At 42.1% G+C, this 25,083-nt stretch overlaps 1 protein-coding gene across 5 annotated transcripts in view; it reads right to left on the reverse strand.

Annotated features, from left to right (window-relative positions):
- The window catches only part of DFNA5 (DFNA5, deafness associated tumor suppressor), a 31,640-nt gene extending 10,223 nt beyond the window's left edge, over positions 1-21,417 (reverse strand). Inside the window, exons 1-10 of one of the 5 annotated variants that reach the window (XM_021387445.1) lie at positions 21,256-21,417; positions 19,112-19,183; positions 18,814-18,921; positions 17,318-17,548; positions 16,255-16,447; positions 8,920-9,091; positions 7,810-7,930; positions 3,386-3,574; positions 1,296-1,423; positions 994-1,180 (exon numbers count right to left, since the gene is read on the reverse strand). In XM_021387445.1, the coding sequence (XP_021243120.1) occupies positions 994-1,180; positions 1,296-1,423; positions 3,386-3,574; positions 7,810-7,930; positions 8,920-9,091; positions 16,255-16,447; positions 17,318-17,528 (1,201 nt within the window). In that variant the 5' untranslated portion in view covers positions 17,529-17,548; positions 18,814-18,921; positions 19,112-19,183; positions 21,256-21,417. Of the gene's footprint in view, positions 1-993; positions 1,181-1,295; positions 1,424-3,385; positions 3,575-7,809; positions 7,931-8,919; positions 9,092-16,254; positions 16,448-17,317; positions 17,549-17,976; positions 18,724-18,813; positions 18,922-19,111; positions 19,184-19,915; positions 20,029-21,102; positions 21,169-21,255 lie in introns of those variants that run through there. The other 4 variants (XM_021387444.1, XM_021387443.1, XM_021387447.1 and 1 more) reach the window with 4 other exon arrangements.

Below are 25,083 nucleotides of genomic sequence, written 5' to 3' on the forward strand. Positions count from 1 at the left end.
GAATGGTCCCCGTGGTGCCCTTCCACTCTGTAACTGAAATTCCTAAGAGAAGCAACAGGCATAAAACAGCTCTTGGCTCTTGATCCAGTGACAGTTATGCCTGGACATGAGCAGCAGACATCGTGTCCAAAGCCAGGTGATAACGCAGCACGCTCAATTAACTGTGCTCTGCAACTAATAGCACCTGACAAGCATTACCACATCACTGGCTGTTTTCTATTTCTTTTCCCTGTCTACAAATGAGTTAAGCCTTCCTACCTGTGTACGGTTTCATCTACGGATGCAAACTGATATTCTGCTGCATGGTGCCACATCTAGTGAATGCTGCACTGTGCCAAATCTAGCTAATATTGCACTGGACTCTTTCGTTACCTTAATGTCCTTTTCGTTACCTTAATGTAGGCAACTCTTTATATACAACAGAGAGGAGAAAAAGCCAGGAAAGAATCTATCTTGGATTCCGCAGGTGACTTTTAATTAACACTGTGGTGTCAAACAAATGCCATCCTCACCACCTAGTTGGCATTTATGTTTAATCTCCTTTTTCAAGCGGCTGCAGAGCAACTGTCTAATTGCAGTGTCTCCATGTTAAATTCATTTTTGCTAAATATAGTTTGCCCCTCAACTATATATGCTGTTCCTGAGAAGACACCGCCTCATTTGTAATTCTCAGCATTCGGGCAGGAAGAACTCTGGCATGCAGCAAGAACAGAAATTAGCTTGTCAAATGGGAAATGCCCACATTCAGCAGAAACTAGAGTAGAGTAATCTTGAGGGAACGTGTATTTTGCAAGCAAAATCTGCCAGAGATCAAGGGCTGAATTTAATTCACAGCTAGGAATGCCTAGCATCGTACAGATCCCGGAAAAAGGAACAGAAAAATCACGTTTGCTAAGCTCACCAACTGCTCAAAAAGAGCCATAAACATTTTAGATACAGGGACTCTCCAGAAGGGATGGAACAAAAAGGTTCTCTTCTTCATTCACAACGTACCAGAGATAGCACTGATGAGGAGGTGAGCAGCTGAGAGCAGTTCTTCATCCCGACGCTGATAGCTCTGCAACAATAGCTCATCCTGCACGCTGCATCCTAGGAGCTGCAGGAAGTCAGCCAGGTCCTGCTGCTGCGCAGGTTTTAACTCCTTCAGGTCTGGCTTGTCTCCTGTGCAGATAGCATCTAACTGGAAGCGAAAGAAAAAGCACAACTTCTTTAAAAAAGAAAAGTTTGAGTGCAAGATAACGCTTCTCCACTCTGAAATTACTTTTAGGAAGCAAGGAAAAGTTTCTTTATCTTACCACATCTTCCAGGGCAGTTAACGTTTCTTCATGCAGCAGGAGTTCATACAGACTTTTATATAAAGCTCTTTGCTTGTCTTCTGGCAGCTTCACAAAGGGCTGGAACTGAGCCTTCAGCCGTGACAGATCTTTCCCAAGAAAGCAGTAAAAAGGAAAACTAAGTACTGCTACACCAGTGCCAGCAAAAACAGTTAATGTTTTCGCTACGCATTTCATAAGCTAGTTTATCACCACATCTTGTCATCCTGATTTCCATCACTGCGAGTTATAATGAAAGGCTGGAACACATCTGAATATATTTCCCTAATTAGCCAACGGGAACGTCCATGAAAATTCTGAAGAAAAAAAATACTGCTGCTAAGGATTAACATTCCATACATTCTGTATTTTAGAAGTCAGTATTTTAATACTAATTGAATTAACCATACATGAAGCGTAGGGCCTGAATGTTCATCTCCAGACAACGTCCATTTTAAGGGAGAATGAAGCGTTCTGCTCATAACCTCACTTTTTAGACTATGGGTTAATACCAATTATCAAGTCAATGGTGAGAGTCCACGCACAGAATGAGAGGATTCTGTTGTGACGCCACGTTGTTAGCGTCCTCCTGGGTCACCAGAGGGATCCAAGCATTACACACCTTCAGTTCTGACCCAGCATGACCTATTATGCTTCATGACAAAAACATTTTCTTGATTAAAATACCAAATTCCTTACAGCACATAAAACAGAAACACGAGTTCAGTGCTTTTCTTTTTCCACCATTCAATTCCGACTCTACAATAAAATATCGTATGACATCAAAATTACCACTTAGGTAAAAGAAAAATAAGTTTTCAAGCCAACAGTGTCAACTGCAAGGCTGGAATGTGGTTTTTCACATTCCAAAAAATATGGGCACGAAAGCATTCTTAGCCTTATTCAAAAAAAGCAAAGAGACTTTGCTTTATGTCACTCCAGTAAGAAACATCCTCTCTTTAAAGACGCCTTTCGTATCTAAAAATTACTTTTTTAATAAAGAAAAAAGCTCACCCACAGGCAGATGGCTTTTTGTACCTGATGCAATACGATGTATTTGGATGTAACTGTCTATCCAAGTAACGGCGTAAGAAACCTGAATTCAACTGTGTCGGAAGAAACAATTCTTTTTTAATCTAGTTCAGGTTAATTAAAGGAAAGCTCAGTCTCAATCCAAAAAAAGGCAAGGGGACATATCAGGCTGAAACAAAACTGGAACGGTGGCATACTGTTTTTTCACAAAACGTTCTGTTTTTTACAAAACACACAGAGCCAGTTATTCCTTTCAGACAAGTCAATAGTAGATAATAAGAGAACTTCTTTCAGGACAACAGGTATCTATTTCAGTAAACGTCAGTCGTGAACAAAGGGTAAAATTCAGAGATAACAGTAATGTTCAGCACTAGACACAGCTGTAAGAACTCAATCCAGAACTGATGAAAAGCAAAGTGTGTTTGGAGGCCTTGATTTGTTTCCCCCTTTTTCCATTGCTCCTGTGATAACCTCGCCCCTCCTGCATCCCTACTGAAAGCACGTTGTGCCTGGCACGTTACATCCATCTGCAAACTTCCACTTGTATCATATTTTAATTTCATCAGCCTTAGTTGCTATTAAACGTACCTATCAAGCTCATCAAAAAATAGTGAGCATAACTGAAGGAGGAGGAGTGGGTGCCTTGGTAATTTTTGAGACTTTAATTGAGGAATTTACTGAGAGTATTTTCCAAATCATTAAAAAATATTTTCAGTGAACTTTTGTGTATGAAAGCGCAAATCATCACCGATTTCATAGAGGTTATGCAGACTCTAATGGAACTGACATAAATACGACCTTAAAATATAAAGGTTTTATGGCAAAGGGATTCAGTCCCTTCCTAGGGAGCAGCTCACTGCATGTAGCCATTACAGAAGTAAATCTTTCTGTTCTTTCAGTGCACTCTCCCAGGACTTCCTGATAAGGGCTACAAAAATGAACTAACATAATTTCTTATGCACTATCGTACCGGATTATTTCCTTCTATCACGTTGCTTAACTCCCCGTAATGCAATCATGTCAAGCATTTCTGGTAATACCTTCTTTCAACACACTTAAAGAAGCGTGGCTGGGAATGGGGTTTTCAGCCCCAGAGCACGTCACGTTATCAACAGCATCTGGGTGATACAGGAACGAAGCATCTCTGAACAGCGCTGAATGGGGTGACGTTGAACCTTCTGTGCTTTCTCTTTCAAAACCTCCTTGCTGTTCATCCAGCAGACAGAATTCTGAAATCAGAAATAACTATTCAAAAAATGTCATGAAATACACAAGCAATAAATGAACGAGACGCTAGCTTACATCATCCAGTGTTCTCACACATAATTTCACCATGCCTCATCTCTGCTCAATGGAAATCATAGCAGTGGTTGCTTGCTGCGTGCTCCTACTGCACCAGCAAAGGCCCTGGGCTGCAGCTATCAGCCACAAAATGTGACATCACCTTCCATGAATTGCAGCACTGGAGCCAGCAAGTAACACAGAAACTTCTCATAGACGCTGTGAATCCAAATGCTGCACGCAAGAGATGCAGATATGATTCTTTTTGCGAGTTCTGCCAATAAGAGATGCACTGGAACACTGTCTACAGAATCCACTCACAATGGAGGCACATGAAAGCAATTCCTGGGATTCATAGAAAACTGTCAGAGCGTCCCTTGCAGAGCTTCTTCTGCTCATGGCATTGGCTGGCACTTTTTTCTGAATCAAGACACAGGTCCATACTCAAGATCTCCACACAACTGAAAATTCATGGGCTCTTCTGAGTCTCTGAAGGCCTTCTCCTAGCCACGCTCACTAACCCATGAATATACTGTCTCTTTTGCAAGAACACGATGGAGAAAACAACATACCCTTGCTGGATTCTCCTTTCTGATGCATCTTCTAACGTTCTCTTGGAATTACAAGCACTGCTCTACCTTGCCTGAGCAGGACTGCCCATGTCTTGCCACCGGACTGCTCCCCAGTGCCACAGCTTCGCGAAGCTGTTGGACTCTGGAAAGGTGGCAGGGAGCCTTTGCAAAAGTTCTGCTGAGAAGTTTGCAATATCAGCTTCTGCGCTCACGTGTCCAACTCTCTGCGTCTGACATAATCAAAGCCCTACGCGTTATTTTGATAATCTTTTAGCAGCTTAAATGCAACATTTTAAACTGTAACCCTGGCACTCTGAAGCAAGTCTAAGGAGAACACAGGCAGGTTAGCAAGAGAAAGTCAATTCTGAAGTAATATCTGACAGCGAAAGGAAAAATGTAACTAATCAAGCACAGTGCTCACATGTACCAGGCACAGAACCTAAATATAACCTTCCTGCAGTTGTAACAGTCTGTCTCACCAAATTAAGGACATTCAAAGCAGATGAGAAAGCACGAAGAGCACTCCATCAGCAAAAAGCTTTTTCAAAGGGAGAGCAGACAAAGAAATCTCTGCCACAGAAAATGAAAGAGACCTTTGTGCCTGCATAACCCTTCACAAAGAGGAGCAAGCTACAGAGGAGCAGAACGCGATTAACCCAAATTAAAGAACTTCCCAAAGCAACAAGACTTGGGACAGTGGCAAAGGCACTACAAGGCCAACACACTCATGCAGCTTTCACTGATAATGATAAGGCTTTCACATGAACCCTGAAGGAGGAAGATAGGGCTAATAACCTACCTGCCCTGCAAAGGTAGGAAGACAGTAAGGGAAATCAACGCGCAGCATTGTGCAAAGCGCATACCTAGCATTGTATCTTGTAATAGGACTCCATTTAGGGGAAAATACAGGACTGTTTTGTTTTGTATTAATAGGACTGTTAATTAATTTTATAACTCATTCATTTTATCAGACTCTTAAAGGGAAGGAGAAAGATGTGAATGAAAGAATACATCTAATACTGTGATATTTTTCTGTTGAATTCTGTTGCAGACGTCAATGACAAATCTCCGCTAGCACAGTTAGATCTTGGCAGTTACTCAGAAACATCAACAAAAATGGAAGAAATACAGAGATGACCAATAAAAACTATCAGAGGCAAAGAGACTCCTCCACATTGAGATGCTGTAAAGATTAGGACTGTTTAATTCACAGGAATGCCATAAGAACATCACATATATATAGCAATGAACAGAACAAAGCTGGTCAGCCAGGTGCCATGTATACATCCTGTTTTGAGAAGGGAGAACAAGAGGACTTGCAGTAAAATGAAGAGAGAGAAAACTGCACAGCCTTTAATGGGAGCAGCTTTTACCTCTGGTAGAAAATCAGCCTGCAGAAATCAAATACGCACAGAATGAGCACAGGAAAACATCGAGGTAAAGAAATTGGAAAGGGATCAGCCTTTTTTTTTTTTTTTTCTCCTTTCTTTCCTTCTGTGTTCAAGAATGTCCAGTCACATTAGCCAGGGACATTTTTAAGACAGTTTACATACCATTCTTCCACACCAAGTAACTCCAGCACTGCCTGAGTGGCAAAGAAAAAGGAACAAGGAAACACATGTGCACCTTATTCCACAATTATCTGTGAAGAGAATCCCATTATGTTACACCTGCTATTGGCCACTTTCAGCCCTACAAGAAAGGACTACATCAGTCTCTAGCTTTAACTTCGAAGACTATTGTTATTTCCAGAAACAGACACTGACCACTGCTCAGACATTAAGAAGTTGAAGGCTGCGTTCCCCCATACTTACTCTTGCTAGAACCCCTTACTTTTGATGTTATTTCCTCCACTTAACCTTCTCAGTGACACTGAGGCAAGGGAAGACAGTACTAATTGAAAAAAGTAAACCAGACATTGTTTGAGAGAAACAAGTTGTGACGTTTCTGAAGCTTATGATATAACACTAAATGAGAAGAAATGGAAAAAAACAAACAGAAGAAAAAGAGCAAAGAAATGCAGATCGTTAACAACACTCAGGTATTAACTATCAGCTAGAAAGACATGGGATTTTCCATTTAGAAATCATGTAAGTAGGCTATCAGCGATAACTTCATGGTTCCATATCAGCTATACAACCACGCTATCTCACAATCACTTTAATTGCACCTGATTTCTCTGAATTAGAGTTCCGTTATGACCATGAAGTCAATGCCCTCTAGTGTATCTCTGTGTTCACTGTATGGCAGAGCAACTCCACGTTTTATAGTGTTTTTTTTTTTTACAGGTTATGTGGTATTTACACATATTCCTGAACCTACATGCTTCCTTAATATCAGAATTCATCTGAAGGAGAATGATGTAGACTATTATCTGCACTTATTATCCAAATAAAGTGCACCCTGGATTCAAAGCTCTCTACTGTATCTCATGCTTCTTTCTACACCTCTCCTTTCTAACTTGCAACCCTACACAGCCCCACCTGACTCCTCTCCTCGCATAACATCCCTTAAAGCTCCTTTAAGTCAGGGAGTTTAACTGAGGACAGGCAAGAAAGAAAAATCCAGGTGATACCGCAGAGCAGAATTACCACCCCATCTACTCCCCAGACCGATTAAAAATACATTTAAAATAAGCAAAGCACAACCAAAAAACACGGCAAGGAAATTTCTGCAACCATTCAGTGAACAATCTATATACGAAAGTGTAAACTAGACAAAAAGTCTAAATTCTAGTACTAGATTTTATGAGTAATTCTTCTCTTAGCATGACTGCTGACTAAACGTTCCTGGTTGACTCCACGTTTAGATCAAATCTGAGAGGATCTCCAGTTGCCCTTGCAGCTCCTGAGGTTCCTTGCTACTGGGCTGTACTAGCAGAAGTGTAGTCAAGGGACTGATCAAAGCGACTCTTCATTTGGCATTTGAGCAACTTCATTCAGAGTGCTGTGTCCAGTACAAGAAAGACATTTGTATGTATACAGGAGCAAGTGTAGCAATGAGCCACCAAGACTGCTGGGAGCTGGAGAACATGGATAAGAGGCCGAGAGACTGGGTTTGTTCGGCCTTGAGAAAACACAGCCAAGGGACAACCTTACTGCAACCAACAGCAGACAGAGACAGACTATTCCGTATGATGACAGGACAAACATGCAAGAGAGACAAGTTAAAGAAAGGAAAATTCTTATTAGATATTAAGGGGAAAAAGTTCATCCTGATGGTGGTCAGATACGAGAACAGGCCGCTCAGAGGGGTATGGAATCTCAGTCTCTGGTGGTATTCCAAACTCAAATAGACAAGGACACAAACAATCTGATCTAACATTGAACTTGGATCAAACTTAAAAAGCTGGCCCTGCCTTGCGGTTAGGCTACGTGACTGCCTGTGGTTCCCTGAAACCTAAATTATTTAATGAGCCTGTAATTTAGGTAAACAAATGGAAAAGCATTAGTAAATCCGAAGAGCTACATTTCAAAACCTAACTACCTACCAAGGCAGTGGAGACTATACAACATCATCAGCTTTGATTACAGGGAAATGCAAAAACCACTGCCCAACAGTTCCTTTCCCACAGCTGAACGGTGTGTCACAGAAAACAAGCTTTCACTTACCGAACTGGCCATCACACTTTATAAACAGTTCAATTACACCATAGGCAATAGTGGTTGCAGGAGGAATCTCAAGAATCACGCTGGAATCCTTCATCATACTTCCACTGTCGCTCACTGAAACCTAGAAGACATTATTTCACTTATTATTTCATTCAGCTGTTGTGTAGCTTAAACACAAAACTGAATAGAGAAAAAAAAGTACAGAGAAAAGACATGCATTGCTCTCCCTGATGTCTAACCCACAGCACATGTCTGACACCTGAAAAAAGACCAAAATGAGCAGCGATGCACAAGCATTGAAGTGCCAAGTGCAGGTCTCAGACTCTTAGCTACGCTGTTCAAAGTTGAGCCCTGGCTGCAGCTTCTGCCATGCAAAGCTCTGTGACACCGAAACTGTCACGCTCTTTGGTATCCTGCCCTATCCTCTTCTATCCCGATATCCCCGTGCCCAGCTGGTGACTGGTGCCAGGAAGATGGCACTTGCACAGAGGGTTGCTGAGCTGCATTTCCCAGGTGTCTGCCACTGGAGATTCCTGTACGCCGAAGTGATTCATCTGCACCTTTGGAAACGTTACAGAGAACTAGCATATCTTTCGACTTTGGCAATTTCTTCTCAATTCATGATGTCCTCACTATGCAGTTAATCTCTACTCCCGTGATCCAAAATACAGCAGCTTCCCGAGGAATGTTATTAAAATCGCTAGAACTGCAAACATTTTTGATAAATCATTCCTTTGCTGTTCAAATGAATTTGCTTCAGTAATGCTTTCTGTTCTTCAGCTTCCACTGAATTGTTGGTTTACGTTTGGCTGTAGACAGGATTCTACAGGGAAACTGAATCATAACGTTGTAACATTGATGGAAATCACATTTCCACGCAAAGAGATGACATCTTTTGCCAGCGAGGCAATGAGAAATACATTTTACATTTGTAAAGTTTCACAACAAAGTACTGTAGTGAGTTCTTGCAATTGACAGAGTTTAAAACGTAGAAGAAAAATGAAAAACACTGTGAAATCTATTTGGCATGGGGAAATCAATTGCTACCCAGACAATCTGCAGATTTAACGAGACAAATGTTCTATTCCTTACAGATTTAATGCATTTTACCTTTACTATCTTTGTACTGCATCCCAGCAGACCGCTGACTTTTTCCTCTGTCTGGATATGTTCAGATATTGTACACTTCTGCGTTGTTATTATCTTTTCTCTCAAGATGCACAGTACTTCACGTTTTCTTTCTATTACTTGTTGCAATAAACTACTATTTAAATTTATCATTCTGAAACAAAAAAAAAGAAACCATTAACAACAATCACCAGAATGGAGAAAACACACGTTCTTTTGTTTGAAGAAGCTTTTATGAAAAAATAACAACGGTTTCTGTATGAATGGTCTCCACAAAGCAATTACGTCCTCTTTTGTTATTTGGTAGCAGCAAGACCGTAAATGTCAGCACTACGCAGTAAGCCCTAACGTACATATTGAATTCCTGACTCCTTCCTCTGAAGGAAAATGTCATCTGGCTACTTTCTGGGCAATAATTTGACTAAAATACGTCTATTATATTATACTTCTGCAAAATACCCACCAGAAAGGCCCTCATATGGCATGCTGTATTTTCTATGAGCAGAGAACTCCAGCAAGGCATCCGGAAGAACAGAAGATTGCTATCCCTGGCTGAAGTTTTTTTTTTCCCCTCTATTTTCCTGTAAGTGGCTATTCATGGGGCTAAATGGCAATTCCCCAAAAATATGACAGAAAGACTCCACTTTATTTAAATCAAGATATCTCCACTTTTAATTAAAAAGTTTTAGATTTATTAGATTCTGAAGTTTTGGATTTATGTGGTCTGTAAAAGCCTGAAGTCAGCTTGGCTCTTTATTAAATTAAAAATATCCTGAGGCAATTTTTGATCTTTGGAGAGTTACATGCTTATATGAAAGTTCAATCAGTTGGAATGAACTGTCTGGAAACCTTAAAGTTGATTGTTTAAACACGGGAAAGAAAATACCTCTGAAGCAATGCAGCAGCCACTAGAAAAGTACCCCCCAAACATTCTTGAGATTATTAAAAGAACTTTCTTTCTTTTGGTGAAAAGCCATACTTTATGCTTGGAATGCAATGAATCTTTGGATTAAGAGAAATTGAAGAAATGTCACGCAATCACAAACACTGCTGCTCTTAGAAGCGTCTGCCAACCTGCAGCTATTAATTACACTGTATCTTGCAGGAGACCATCAAGCCTATCATCATATACTTCACAATAATTATTTATGATTCTGAAGAGGTGTGCTAGGCATCCTGAAAACATAAATTAAGGCAGAGAGAGCTTGCAATTTTAATATACGACCTAAGAAGCCACAGGTGAAGAAATCTAATGAAGAAACAAGCACAAAGCAATTTGCTACTTGCTTTCATATGATGTATTTTTTGCCTGCTTTAGAGCATGACGAGCCCAAAAACTAGAGCAAAAGGAACAAAATACTCAAAGGCAGAAAAAAAACCAGAGGTTTGCAGTTTCTGAATGAGCATGAAAGAGTGGTGATGCACTGGAACAGGCTGCCCACAGAAGTGGTGGAGTCACCACTCCTGGAGGTGTTCAAGAACCAAGTGGATGTGGCACTGAGGGATATAGTTAGTGGGCATGGTTGGGAAGCACTGACGGTTGGACTAGATTATCTTAAAGTTCTTTTCCAATCTTAATGATTCTATGAACCTAAGAGGCATATCCAAGCCTGATTTAATTGTATCCAAATGAATGACCAAAATAACTGGGAGACTTTTCCTTCCCTTTATTTCTACAGTATTCTTTCCGAAGTAGATCTGCCTCAGACCTCCTCACGCTCCAGGCTCTGAAGTTCAGCTGAAGAACCAAAAGCAGAGCAGTGACACGAGTGCCTCAGAACAGAGGCTCAACTCACCAGTGTGGTTCAGTGAAGAAGTTTCTGAGCTGGTGCTGGATGAGCCACACCAACAGCGCCAGGCACAGGCCTGCTTCAGTCCCCAGAGGAGCATGCCCACAGGGACACTGCCTCAGAGGTGATTTGGGGTCCCCCATCTGGAGTTGTATCACTTGCCAGAAGCATGGCCACTGTCTCAGGTCCAAGTGACTTCAGTGGGATGTGCTCAGCTGTAAAGCCAGCAGAAATACCTCTTCCCATTGCATTTGGAGAGTGTAGAATGGAGAGTTTAAAAACACATACCCTTACAGTCACACCTTTTCTTTCAGTATTCTTCCCATGAATTCTGGCACCAAGCGTTCTTCCCTAGAAGCCCTCAGGCCTCACTGTTACATGTGAGGGCACATCATAAGTATCACAGCACGGCCTGGGGGAGGCAGAACACCCCGTCCTCCTCACAGGAAGGTAGAGGACAGTGACTCAAACAGGAGACAATATGAGGTAAACAAGTAACTAGCTTATCTAAATTAGCATTGAAAACAGTCACTGAGGGCAAACTGCAACAGGGTTAAAGTTTGACCATAAAAGCAAGGCTGAAAGTATTGCAGGGCAATGGCTGCTCCATCTGAATGTATTTTTGTAAGGGCTGAACTCACTTGCTAACGTAACACTCTGAATATCAAGAACAGCAAGATGATTGGCTTAAATCCCTGAGACCACAGGCATGCAGGTGCATGGAAGTGCTTCCTTTCTTTTATTTTGCAGGTCGAATTTTAGAGCTCTTATTTCTGCTCTGCATCACTCTCCCCATCTCTTTGACCATATACTGCATAGCCGTACTGTGTGACTTGTACTGCAGCTGCACTCCTTCCTCCCTTGAGAAGCTGAGCTGAGGAACACAAAAGGAAACACTACAAAATAAAATGAGATGTTCATTTCCTACTGTCAACACACACAGTACAAGTAGGTATAAGAAAGACCAATTCAGAAGATAAGGATTATGGGGTTTTTGTTTCATTATTTGTTTCTCTTAAATAACCTTCCTGAGGTCAATGATTTGCTATGCCTGTCAAACACGAGCAGAAAATTTAAGTTCTGGTCTCACTCACTTCATATCTAATTGGATTTAACACTTCCACTGTCCTGTAATGCCAAGGCTTCCTTCACTTTTATTCAGTTTTTTTCTTCTTGGATGATGAAAGGAGCAGAGAATAAACTGGCACAAAGGCAATTTGCTGCCGTTGATAAACAGGAAAGAAAGGAGAATGGCAGAAACCAACAGCAAATAAGAGGAAGCAGACAAGACCTAGCACCACAGCAGGCTCTCTCAGTTTAAGCCTCACATTTCTCAAGCTCAGAGCTGAGACCACATTCTTCCCTTGGGGCACGCATCTCTGACTGGACCAGGCACAAAGAATGTGCTAGGACCGTTTCTCCATCAAAACCTACTCAGTTTTCTCAGTAACCTATCCCACAAATCCTCCAAGTAAGGTGTTTACCACTTTGCCCAAACACCACTTCCTCCCTGACGCCCAAATCACGTGGATGTTTTCCCTTCAGAACATCTCCCAACTGCTTTGCCAGAATTCCTCTGCTTGTTCGGTCTTCTCCACTTCATCAGCAGTCTGATTTCCTCCACCCCAATGCTGCTTGTTGCAGTGTCAGCCTTTACTCCACTTTGTTCCTTTTCAGGTAAAGACCTCTAGATCAGTGCCAGAGAGTAAAATCCACCAGCGCTTCACTCTGCACTTTACACCAAGGAGAGACGGGTATTCCTCTTGTTAATCTGTTTCAGACATCACCTCTCTGACCTACTTCTGCTAATACCAGAACCCAGCATCTGCTGTAGTCAGCTTATTGATGGCATTTCACAATTTTCTTCTACAGAATAACCTGACAATTACTTTGTAGAATAAGTTACCCAAGAATATCAAATACTTTAGAGAGTACAAGTGACAGACAGTTCCTCTGTTTTCTATTCAGCATCTTCCTTATGTTTTAAATCACAGACACGTAACTGATTTTTACTCAATGCTGTCTCACAGCATACCGGGACTTCATACAACTCATGTAGCAGATCAAAGAAAATGGATGAATGGTTGTCTCATCATACTCATAAACACTCAAGGAGTTACAATGAATAAATAACAAAAGGGCTGCACCAGAATGAGACTGCAAGAACACCTGGACGGGTCAAGCCAGTGAAAACCGGGTGAGAGCATGGCTAGTTAATGGGCTGTATTTTTACCATACTCAGATCAGGAACAGGCACCTATTTCTGTCTCTGTGTGAACAACAACTGACTGAATCAATGAAAGCACAAAATAAGAGGCAATTTGCAATAGCACAAAAATACTTATTTTCAATCATGCCATATTTTATTACTATTTATCCTGTTTTTCTAATATGCTAATGAGTAAGGAATCATTCATGGGAGATGACAGAAGTGTGAAAGGCAAAAAAAGCCTTCTGCATCTCATTGCGCCGAATGGCGGCAATTTGCTGTCACTTCATCCTATTTCTCTCTCTTCTGTCACTGACCTCCCAACGCTTTTTTTAATCACCTAACACAGCTTCATGAGATGGCAGAAGCACATGAACGAAGGCTCAGCTACAGCAGACTGCCCACTGCTCTGCCACCCACACGGTTAAAGTGTGTGCCCTGACAATCAGACGGAGCCTCCTCTGTTCCAGTTTGCACCCACTGTCTCTTGTCCTGTCACTGGGCACCAACTGGAAGGAGCTTGGCTCCATCTTTACATTCTTCCGTCAGGTATTTGTTCACACTGATGAGAATTCATCCTTAACTGAGCCTTCTCCAGGATGAACAGACCCAGGTCCCTCAGCCTTTTTTCAGAGGAGACGCACTTCTGTCCCTTCAACATCTTTGTGGCCCATATCCTCATCTCCCTTTACTGGGCAGACAAGAACGGGACCCAGTACTTCAGGTGTGACCTAACGCAGCCCCCAACACATAGTGGTGCACGTGGAGTGATTCCTCCCCAGGCACAGAACTTTGCACTTCTTGTTGAACTGAATGTGGCTTCTGTCAGTCCATTCCTCTATCTTGTCAAGGTCCTTCTAGATGGCATCACAACCCTCTGCTCTATCAGCCACTCCTCCCAGCTGTGTGTTGTCAGCAAATGGGCTGACCTTGTACCACTGATCAGCTTCCTCCTGGACCAACTGTTCGACCAGTTTTCAATACACCTGCATGCTCATCTACCCATACTTCATCAGCCTCACTGTGAGGATCTTATGGGAGACGGTACTCATAGTCCTACAAAAGATAAAATACACTCCAAAACGCACAGCAATCTCACTGAGTTAAAGGCATAAGAGTGCCCTAAACTCAGTATGTTTCAGTACTTTGAACTAGTGACAACAAGGTAATACAAACAGCAAGAACAATGCATCACAAAATATATCAAGATCCTATTGCTAAAAGAATCCATTATTTCTGGATTGCATACTATGTTAGTAAGCACGTTCTGCATTCTGAACGTCACTGCTCTTGCAAATCAGGAGGGATCTCATCCCACATCCTTCAGCTGTCAGCCCCGTACTGAAAAGGAGAGCCAATGCAGCATCTGGAATCTAATTAAAGATCAGCAGGTTTCTCCTTTATAAGGTTCACCTGAGAATCAAGAGGAAAATGATCTGCTGCCACTCAGCACTTCAGCATTCTGAATCTTGAAGGCTCCCATGACTTGGTAGAGAAGCTGTATCAGCATTAACATTTTTTAACGTGTGTTTTCTGCTATTTATATGCAACCTTGACTTAAATAGCCTAATACAAGAACAACAATTTCAACTGTGTTTTAATTAGGTTATAGAAATAATAAGGAAAATAATAACTGTTCTAAAAAGCACAAGCAATGTACGTCATTAGGTGAAATCAAGAACACTTAGCTGACTCTTGTCCCACAAGGACTGACTGGTAAACATCCCCCTAGTGCCATAACGCTTTGCATCCAAAATCACTAGCTTCTAAGCACCACCATTCTCAAACACTGAATTCCACAGCATGCTCCACAGGGATGACAAAACCTAGAAGCCATGGACAAGATCTCTCATAAATCACAGAATATTTACAAATTAGTAACTAGATTGTTATTTGTAAGGAAATGACACAACTTCCAGTGGGTCACAATGTTACGCAGAAGCTGGGCCTACTGGATATCAATTATACGCTTCGCATCGTAAATTTAAATAAGCTGCGAGCACCTTTTCTATGAACTAAGGAACTAGCTCCTTGAATTAAGGTGCACACACATTGAACTGGATTGTTTCACTACCACAGCTGCTAAGCACCTCAGTGGGATTGTGTGCATGCCTACCTTCTTCAGAAGAAGTCAGCATCTCAATGTGTCTCCAACTCTAGCATGCAGACAAACTTCAGGTCTCTTTCAGGTCCTTACACAAACAAGTAACAAGATTCCAAGTCTTGAGTGATGATATTTTTCTGATAGTAGATGCATAATAATTTTACAGGCCTGGTATACTCACTCAACCCAGATATTTTTTGCTTTTAACAAGGCGTTTTGTACAAAGATAGTAAGTTGCCTTTTTAAAACAAGTTGGGTGACTTGGGAACGCTCAAGAGAGAAAGAATATCTGGCTCTCATTTCCATGAAAATGGAAAATCAAATGTTTCTAAAACATCAGTGGTACTACAGAAAATTTACACTGCTTCCGACAACTTTTACGCTGACATCAAAAGCTATCATCCTTATCTTCAGAGCATCAAAGGCTATAGAAATGTGTTACACCACCTCCTACAGACAATGCTGTCCAACGCTGCCACAAACGAACCACCTTCAGTTCCCCTAAAGCAGAACTCCAGTATAGAGCAGACCTTTGGCTTCTCAGCTGCTTGCAAGGTACGCTTCTGCCCATGACTGACTGCAGGATTAAGTCAATCAGATTTCAGGGGAGCAAAGGAATTGCTGAATATTCTCTAAAATTAAAATTATCATTTGGAATATCTTTCTTTTCCTCAGTTATTACAGTGTATATATGTTTTGTTCAACTACTAGAATGTGCATTGATCACACTTGCTCAGCTTTTCCACTTAACTCAGATGATTCCTTTTTCTAAAAGATATATTAAAATTAAAATTCTAAAGCTTCCTCACCAGAACATTGGTAGTTCTGAATTCAGTTTCCACAGCATTTATCCCAGTGACATACCGGAGCCAAACCACATTTTTCCTCCTCCAATACAGTCCCCCAAAGCAGGGAGGACTTGACCCTTGCTCCACCTTGTAATTCATGCCAATACAGAAGGTGAAATTGCAGAGACACGTTTATAAAATGAAAAGGAAAGACTTGGCCATCAAGATTTCAAAATCTGGAAACCTTCATCTTGGTGTATGGCATTTTTCACCTACAAATAGGAGTTTACAATGAAAATAATTCTTGAAATATTCCAATGCTACAGAATCAGCTGTTCAGCGATCACAGCTGACAAGTATTTTATCTAATCTTTTTCATCTCAATCATCTTTCTTGGCCACTGCAACGCCCACATTTAAAACATACCTGTCCTTGACATCTTTCATAAGCTGCTGCAAGTCAACCTCCTGTTTCCTCAGGTTCCCAAAGGAGGACTGGCTTTCCACACAGCCCTTCGCTCCGGCTCCCAGGCTGATCTTTCCAAATGAAGTTTCAATGCTTCCTTGGACACAATCTTCAAATTTTCCCGTATATTTTGCAAAGTCAGATTCCACAATTACTAGGAAAACAATACAAGTAATTGCTAACCACAAAGACAGGTGCTAGAACTGTCCTGATGTGATCAGATAAACAAAAACTAAGAGAAAACACAAAGATTTAATGTCAATGAAGGCAAGAATAGCAATGAGCAGGTAAAAAGATAAGTTTACAGCTCTGCATCTTCTGCTTCCTCTGTGTTTTCTTCACCTTTGATCAGCTGTTTGTTTTCTGTGTTTTGCCATTTTAGGAAAACATCTGAGGAGTGAAATGCTGAACTCAAACGCTAAAGAAGTCTTAAAAAGCATGACAGAAATTTACCTCAGCTACAAGGAAAAACTGAAGTAGACCTGCTTGTGCAACAGACTTAATATTCTGCCATTATCTTTACATATCTCATAACAAGCCTGTCCCAAAGCTCACTGAAAACCAATGGAAACTTTGAATTGGTTTAAATCAAACTCTACGTCTCGAATGCCTAAAAATCAAAGGACAGACTCAGAATCAGCTAATTTTCCAAGTTAGTTACAATTAAGATCCATGCTTAAGGACTTGTATGTTTATCTATGTTCAGAATTATGACATGCCCAGAAATACAGGATTCCAGATCATTGCTCCTACTAGCTGGTTAGGTCTGGTGCAGCTGGATGGTGAAGTAAGTACAAGGATCAACTATTTTTAACAGTCTCTGCAAGAAGAAAGAAAGCCATGATAAAACTTGTAACAACAAATAGCCAAGTGAGAAAAAGATCCAGTCATCTCATTTCTAAAGACGGAGAATATTTCAGAGCAAAGAAGCCCTCTAGTAACAGGACTGAGAATAACAATGAAAAAAATTAGGCTTTGTATTTTTTTCACGTGCAATAATAGTGCCGCCTGAATACGGCTTTACCTGGTTTTATAGGTTGGTCTTCAGTAAGCACATCACTCAATGAGACTGTCAAGAAATGATACTTGGGCTTCTGCCAGCACCAGAACTTCTTCCTCTTCGTAACTAAGCTCAGAAGCTGCAGCTTGTCTGAGGCATTCAGGTGGGAGACAGGGATCAAGTCACCTCCGCTGTCCGTTTCTCTCACAAAATTCCTTGTTGCTTTCGCGAACATCTTGGAGAATCATTTACAGCCTGAAAGGAGAAATTCATTTCTCAAAGCTACAGTCAGAAAATAGAAATATTTACATTTTCACTTTAAGGAGTACTTCACAGTACTGGTATTAATACAGGAATAGTGTTTTCACCCCACCTTCTCCACTCTGAGCTGGGAATCATGACAGTTCCTACCGTTCCTCCCCAAAGGCTTTCACAGTAACAGATGATGGAATTTTGGTGGAAAATTTAAATAAGCAACAGTGAATAAGTAAAGAACAATGCGCTGCAAGCACGATATAGAAGACTTAAACACTGCAGTAATCATGAAATTCATGAGCATACAAATAATGAAGAAAGAAATGCATGAGAAAAGAAATAACCCAATTTAAAGCTGAAAAAAATCCTTGAAAGAACACCCACGGGTAATTAATCTGCTAGGGAGGAAAAAAACCTACACAACTTACCTGAAGTTCTAAGGAAAAGCATCGCCTAATGAGCACCCTGCGGAGACTCACTGGGATCATGAGAACACAGGGGCAGTGGTAGAGCACTCCTGCCTCTCCACAGGCTCCTTCTTTTATGACCTACCATAAAATCATCTTACCCCGCAGAAGGTAACTGGGTATTATTCATACAAATTATCTTGTTTTAACAGTGCGTAAACACATATAGAAATTATTCTATAAAAAGCAACAAATATTTCTACTGGCAGCACTGTGACTAAGTTTTCTTTCTGAACTTCACCCATGGAAAGTTTCAATTCATTTTTTTTCCTTCTGAACTTTTTTTTCTATTTTTTACCTTCAGTGCTTTCCAATTTTCTATTTCCCATTAGCAGAACCACAGCTAAGCAGAACATGTTGTTTGCAACTGTTATTTATACCTGCTAAACAGCTACTTACATTATCTTATTCTAGCTTTCAAATTTGTCTTACAGTTAAAAATACTGCCATCTCTTCTCGTGTAAGGTTTCCTTTATCCCACACAATGCATTGTACTGTTTACAAGAAAGCTTTTCAACATATGAAACTGGCTAAGAGCACAGGAGAAATGATAAAAATGACCACTCAGAAGTCCTAAACATTCAATTCTAAAAATAAGGTTTTCAACCTTACAAGAATTTCTTTTCAGTTATTTTTTTGATCTAGTGGTATTTCCACGTTTTGTTTTTTTTCCCCAGTTGGCAGCATTCCTTTCAACCCCCCAGCCGACACTGGAAAGTCCAACTACGGGCATAAGGTGCCCCAGGAGCCCATTTCTCCTCTTTGAAATAAGTCACCCACACATTCTCCATTAATTACCTGTCCTGCTCAAATAGATGCTGGATTTGTCCATCACAAACACAAGCCAGAATAAGCTAAGGCAAACTTCAAATGATCAAACAGGAAGAGATATCGTAGCTGACACAACTGAGAGAAAATGGAAAAGTAAGTAAGGATATTAGTGGCTGCACTATAGGGTTCATGTTTTACTATCAGCTGGGGAAAAGAAGAAAACCACGCTTTGTAGACAGAAACTTAGCTTTCCATTAGCTTTTCCCAAATCTCATTTCAGATAATATTTCATGCAGTATTTACCAATTCACATTGAGATATCTACCTTCCTATGAAACTTCCGCGGCCTGCTCTCACTTCTCCCCATGAACAAGCAAAGGGCATTTCCCAACAGCACCTGCAAGGAAAGGATTTGAACAACCTCATTCTATGCTTCCAACATTTTGCTGAAGTCTTCTCAGGCTTTCACTGTAAACTGGGGCTGCAGCAAACTTGCAGCTACACTGGGAGTATTTCCACCAACTTCCTCATTTTCTAACTTTCTTCTAGGCTCTAAGAAGAGACAGATTTTTGCATTCTTTAGTTTCTCCTCCTCAAATTTCCCCAGTTTCAATCTCAGTGAATAACAATGCGGCTCCATTGCAGCAGGAAGAAAATAAAAAAATAAACAGAAAACAAAAAAAGAGGCTAGAGGGTTTGGGGACTTATTTTGTACAACACTGCATTTCATCAGATGCCTGATATGTCATGGAGGGGATTAACACAACACTCATTCCCTCCGTTAGCTGCTGTTCCCCAGCATAACCTCCTTCATACATTTCTGTGCTTTGTTTGATTGCTCACTCATTCTGATCCCATTCCCACACAACAGACTCACATTTGTACATTTGAAAAAGGCCCACCAACTTCTAAGGAGCTTATGAGAAGAGAAATTCCAACAATAAGTTCTTGCGATTTGTCTTTCTGTTATCCTCTCACTAAATTTCATGAGAAGAACCAGAGACACCATTCTGTAAAACTCCATTCTGATTCATGGTGGTTTGACTTTGCTCCCAGTTATGAGGCTTCTGATGGGCAAAGAGAACATCTGGGAAAGACCACAGAGGGCTTATGAAAACTGCAGACTCACAGGGCAGGAGAGATATTCAGCCTTCAGCCACAGGATGACAACATTAACATCTCTTGTGCTTCACCGTGCTGGGAACATCTCTGCAAGGAGCTTACTTGCTAGTGCAGCAGTACCTGTGAAGTATTAATATTCTATCCAAATTATCTCTTTGTGCATAGTGCCTTTAGCATAAACTTTCAAATGCACTTCAGTATCTTGTTTCACTAGTTCATAAAAGGACATAGAGCAGGTGGAAATTCCCCACTGTCAACATCAGGGAGATACTACAGCAACAGGATCAAGGGCATCCTGACCACCTGGTCATGGATGCAGCAATAAGAGAACTCTCCTTTTGGAGTTTCTTGCGCTGAAAAGTTTTGTTGAACCACGTCTGATGTGGCAGAATTAGAAGGAAAGGTATCAGAGCTGACAGGAAAGGCCTGTCAGAGTGAATTCACTCCTGCAGATTGACAGCTAGGCGTGAAGGCAGGAATGGAAGGAGTAGGCTCCTTGCGCACCGAGAAATTTAAAATTAGCCTGAACCTGGGCTACAGGCAGATTATTCAATGAAGAGGATGAAATCAAGCAAAGATATTTACAGCAACTTCATCACTTATTGAAGCTGTAAGGGAACACGCTGGAAGGCAGACGCCTGCAAACCGCAGACAGCCACGCAGAGGCCTTTGGCTTACTGCGTGCTGCCCTTCTCGTTTCTCAAGAACCATAGAATCATAGAATGGCCTGGTTTGAAAAGGACCTCAAAGACCATCGAGTTTCAACCCCCCCTGCTGAGTGCAGGGTCACCAACCGTTTGAGCTGGTCGGGCCCTTTAAAGGCCATCTGGTCCAACTCCCTCGCAACCAACAGAGACACCCACAGCCTGAACAGCTAGGGCTCACGCCAAAGGACACCCGAAGTGCACAAGCGACGACAAGCACATTGATCATATTACAAAACCTTATTTTCTTCTCCTCTCTAGATAATTCAAACAAAAAGCCGTAAAAGCCCAATGATTTTCAGTCCCTGACCGGGCAGTGCCTCCCCGGGCCTGACCGGAGCCCAATCGAGGCGTCGGGAGGAGGAGCGGGCAATGAGTGGGCAGCCAAGCGCCGGGCTTCCCCTCCATCACCACCCAGGAATCGCGATGATTCATCCTCAGTTTTGTGTGGGGTTTTTTTGTTTTTGTTTTTTTTTGGGTGGGTTTTTACCAGCAAAAAAGCCGGAGAGCACACGGGCACGCAGAGCCGGCCCGGAGACTCCGCGCTCAGCGGGGGCTGTGCGCCCCGCCCTCCCAGCGGCGAGCAGCGCTCGGCAGGGGCACCGCCCGCCCCACCGCCCCCCGCGCCCGCCCCCGTACTCACGACTGCCCCGGTGATCCCCGAGGACGTGGTGTGCCGCGCCCCAAGACGAAGCTCCGCGAGGAGCCCGGAGGAACGCCGAGAGGAGGGGGCTTCGGGCCGGCACTGAGGCGCGGCGGGGCCGCGCGGCAGCGCGGGGGCAGGCCGGGGGAGCCAGGCCCCGCCCGGCAGCACGCCGCGTGCGGAGGGGGCGCGGGGCATGGCGCTGCAGCCATGTTGTCGGCCTGCACATGACTCTGGATTGCTGCCGTTGTCCACTATAAAATACTGTGGGGGTTTGCTGTAGCACTCATCCAGTGAGACACTGACGAGCCTACAGAAATACAAGGAGTAGTTCTTGAAGGTATCAAAGCATCAAAGAAGTATTTGTTTAGTGAGCCTTGCCGCAAGCGGGGTCCTTCCCTTCTCATCTAAAGAGAGCGTTTGAGGGAACAGTCACAAGTGTTGAATCACCAGATCCTTACAGAGTAAAGCCCAGTTGGTCTTTGGAAGGAAAGGAATTTGAAAGGTGGATGGCCTGAAATGAGCACTCCTGGGTGAGAAGTAATGGTTAGTGTACATAGCTGAAGTCATACCCATTTCTTCCACTGTGTTAACTACATACATTATCCAGTTAGTTTCAGCAGATTTTAACCTATCAACCTTTCTGGTAAGCGTAAGTGACATCCTACCCAGACTTTACCTCTTTGTCCCACAATATTGTCTCCAGGAAATATTCCCTTCTTCACTTCCCGAGAAGGGCAGTGAAGCTGTGAAGGGTCTGAAGCACAAGTCTTATGGGGAGCAGCTGAGGGAACTGGGATTGTTTAGTGTAGAGAAGGTGAGGTTCAGGGGAGACCTTATCACTCTCTACAGCTGCCTGAAAGGAGGTTGAAATGAGGTAAGGGTCAGCCTCTTCTCCCAGGAAACACAATAGGATGAGAAGTAATGGTGTTACATTGTGCCAGGGAGGATTCAGGTTGGATATTAGGAAGAAAAGGATATATTTCAAGAAACGGGTAGATGTGGTCTGGAGTGGTCACAGGCATGGGTTGATAGTTGGACTAGATGATCTTAGGGGTCTTTCCAGCCCTAACGATTCTATGATTCTGTGATCCTCAGTGAATCAATGATAAATAGATTTCTTACACTGTACCTGCTTTCAGAACTTTTAACAAATAGCCTGAAAAAAGTAGCCTAAGTATCTGCATATGTGACAATTTACTTCCTATAAAAAAGAAAACTGCTTCTTTAGCCTCATCCTGAGAAAGAGCCACCTACAAGTCCTCAGGAGATCTCTTTTTAGGATCAGCACCGAGCTGCAGTATTACTAGCTCCAGGCATAATCTCCAGCGGCCAGTAACAGCATGTTTCATTAGCAGTCACGTGCTTTTCCAAGGACTGGTAGTGTGTGATTCATTTCCAATGCAAGCGTCTGCTCAAGCAGATTTTGAGAAATCAGGCCAGGAAGTGACACTGAACCACATCACCATGGAAATGTTCACCAGGGAGGGAGGAAACAAAAACAGTGAAACTCACCAATCAGCTTAAGGAAGTTACTGGTGGTTAAGTGTGCACCAAGTAAGGGGTGCCTGCACCAAGGATATTTCCATGTTTTCAAGATAAAACATCAAACAGACATCTTTTATCCACTTAACAGAGACAAGCCAGCCTAAGATAGTTCTAAGATGCCTCACATTAATTAGAAGAGACAGAAACAGGTCTGGATGCTAACAGTTTTGGGGCCATGCAGCAATTAACTTAAAGGCTTCAAAGACTGATATTGAAACTGGCTACTAGTGGGAGACATTTTGGATTGAATACCTGCCTTGATCCTTCATTATTCATGGAAATGCTCTTCAGATGTGTAGCACAGTCAAAACTCACAGCACATAGCTGTGTCCTGACTGACTGGGAAGCCACCAGCGAGAACACAGTATGGGAAATGCATGTGGTGAGTGTGTTCTGTGTTAGGATCTGTCTGTCATGGGCTGAATCTCTGGAGCCGAGACACGACATGCATCAGTTACATGTTGGAAGATTCTTCTGCATTGGCACTGTATTAGAAGATCTTTATGTGGAATGGACAGAAGGAGAAGAACAGAAAGTTTTGCCTGTGTGACAAACTGCCTTTGGCACTGTACATGATTTGGTTATCTTAATTAAGTAAAGTGGGACAGACAATCAACACGAGAACTTCACAGCATCACCTTAAAAAATGAGTAATACACATCACCTGTGAGTAATTACCCGTACAGAATCAAAGAACGGCTTAGGTTGGAGAGAACCTTAAAGATTTTGTTGTATGGATGGATGTGGAGAAATATTGGTGATAGGTGGATGGTTGGACTGGGTGATCTTGGAGGTCTTTTCCAACCTTGGTGATTCTGTGATCATCTAGTTTTTATCCCCCTGCTGTGGTGTGAGGGTTGCCACCCATTAGATCAGGCTGCCCAGGGCCCCATCCAACCAGGCCTTGAATGCCTCCAGGGACGGTGCTGCCATAACTTATCTTGGCAACATCTTTTGATGCTGTCACTCCATCACAGAAGGCCACCAGATTGATCAGGCACTTTCCATATTTCGGAAACTGTGCAGAAAACTGCCTGCCTTTGGTTAATGCACAACCATCTAATAATTCCACAACAACCCTTTCCCACGCAATATGTGGCAGACCCTGCAAGGTTACTTCCTTTAATTAGGGGATTGCTTGACACTTTGAAGCTGTATGCTGTCTGATTATAAGACTGGCTGTGGACTCTGACCGAGACAGAGGGGAGGTCCCCTTGATACAATATGGGGAGAAGTAGTGCAAGAGTTAGTTAATTATGGGAGACACATGGGATTCACTAGCCAGCGGGAAACAAAATCTAGGATGGAGATCAGAAAGGTTGAGGGAATGGGAAGATGAAAATAATAATTCTGAATAGTTTTTTACAACCCCACCTCCAAGGGAAGTCAGTGCGACCTCCTGATAATAAGAGAGAGATACTACTATAGATGGAAGGCATTTGTAAAGGAATTCCTTGGGAGGTTATGGATGGTTTACTCTCTACCACTCTAGAAAAACTGATAACTAGTTGGGGCAAGATAAAGGGGATTCTCTCCCCGAAATACATATTAGTCTGAAAGGAAAAAAAAAGCAAACAGTAGTTGTGTGCCCTTAATATACTTCTGTGAAAATCCTCAGACATTATATTAGGAAAAGAAATCATTGAGCACCACCAGATGTCAGCATTGCAGAATGGTTATTCCTACCCAGTCCAGAAGAGGTCTTTGCACCCTATGAATATTATGTATTAGATTTATTTTTTTCTATGATAGCATAATCTGTCTTGTATTTTCCAGTCATTGACATTAGGATAGAGTGTAAGACCAAAATTGTCTGCAAAGGGGAATTTCTTGATGGATATTTTTTGTCTCATATCTTCAAAGCTTTTTAAAATGCTTTCATGAAATCAGCAGTAACAGCTGTACTAATGGTATATAATGCCTCATAGCAGTCACAGTGTTGTTTCAGGCTGCAGCCAGCCTGGCTAGAGTGTGCTCACTAAAATCCAGCCTCTACATTGGAATGTCAGGGGTTGTTCAGAGCTCTCTGTTGTATTCTAGGCTTTATTTAAACCCTCATGCTGGCTGCAAAAGGGTCTGCTGGCTTCAGTTCTATGGAGGAAATTCAGAGAAGAAAGTGTGAAACTATTTTGGGCTTTCATTTAGGAAAAAAAAGGACAGTGGGTGAAGCAAATCCTTTTAAAGGTGTCCAGCAACACAAGCCAAATCACCATTGAAAGGCTGAAATTCTTCCCCCCATTTCCTGTTGCAAGAATAAAAGATCTGAACAGATTTTTTGTT

This window comes from Numida meleagris, chromosome 2 (assembly GCF_002078875.1).
Source record: "Numida meleagris isolate 19003 breed g44 Domestic line chromosome 2, NumMel1.0, whole genome shotgun sequence".
NCBI classification, from domain to species: Eukaryota; Metazoa; Chordata; class Aves; order Galliformes; family Numididae; genus Numida; species Numida meleagris.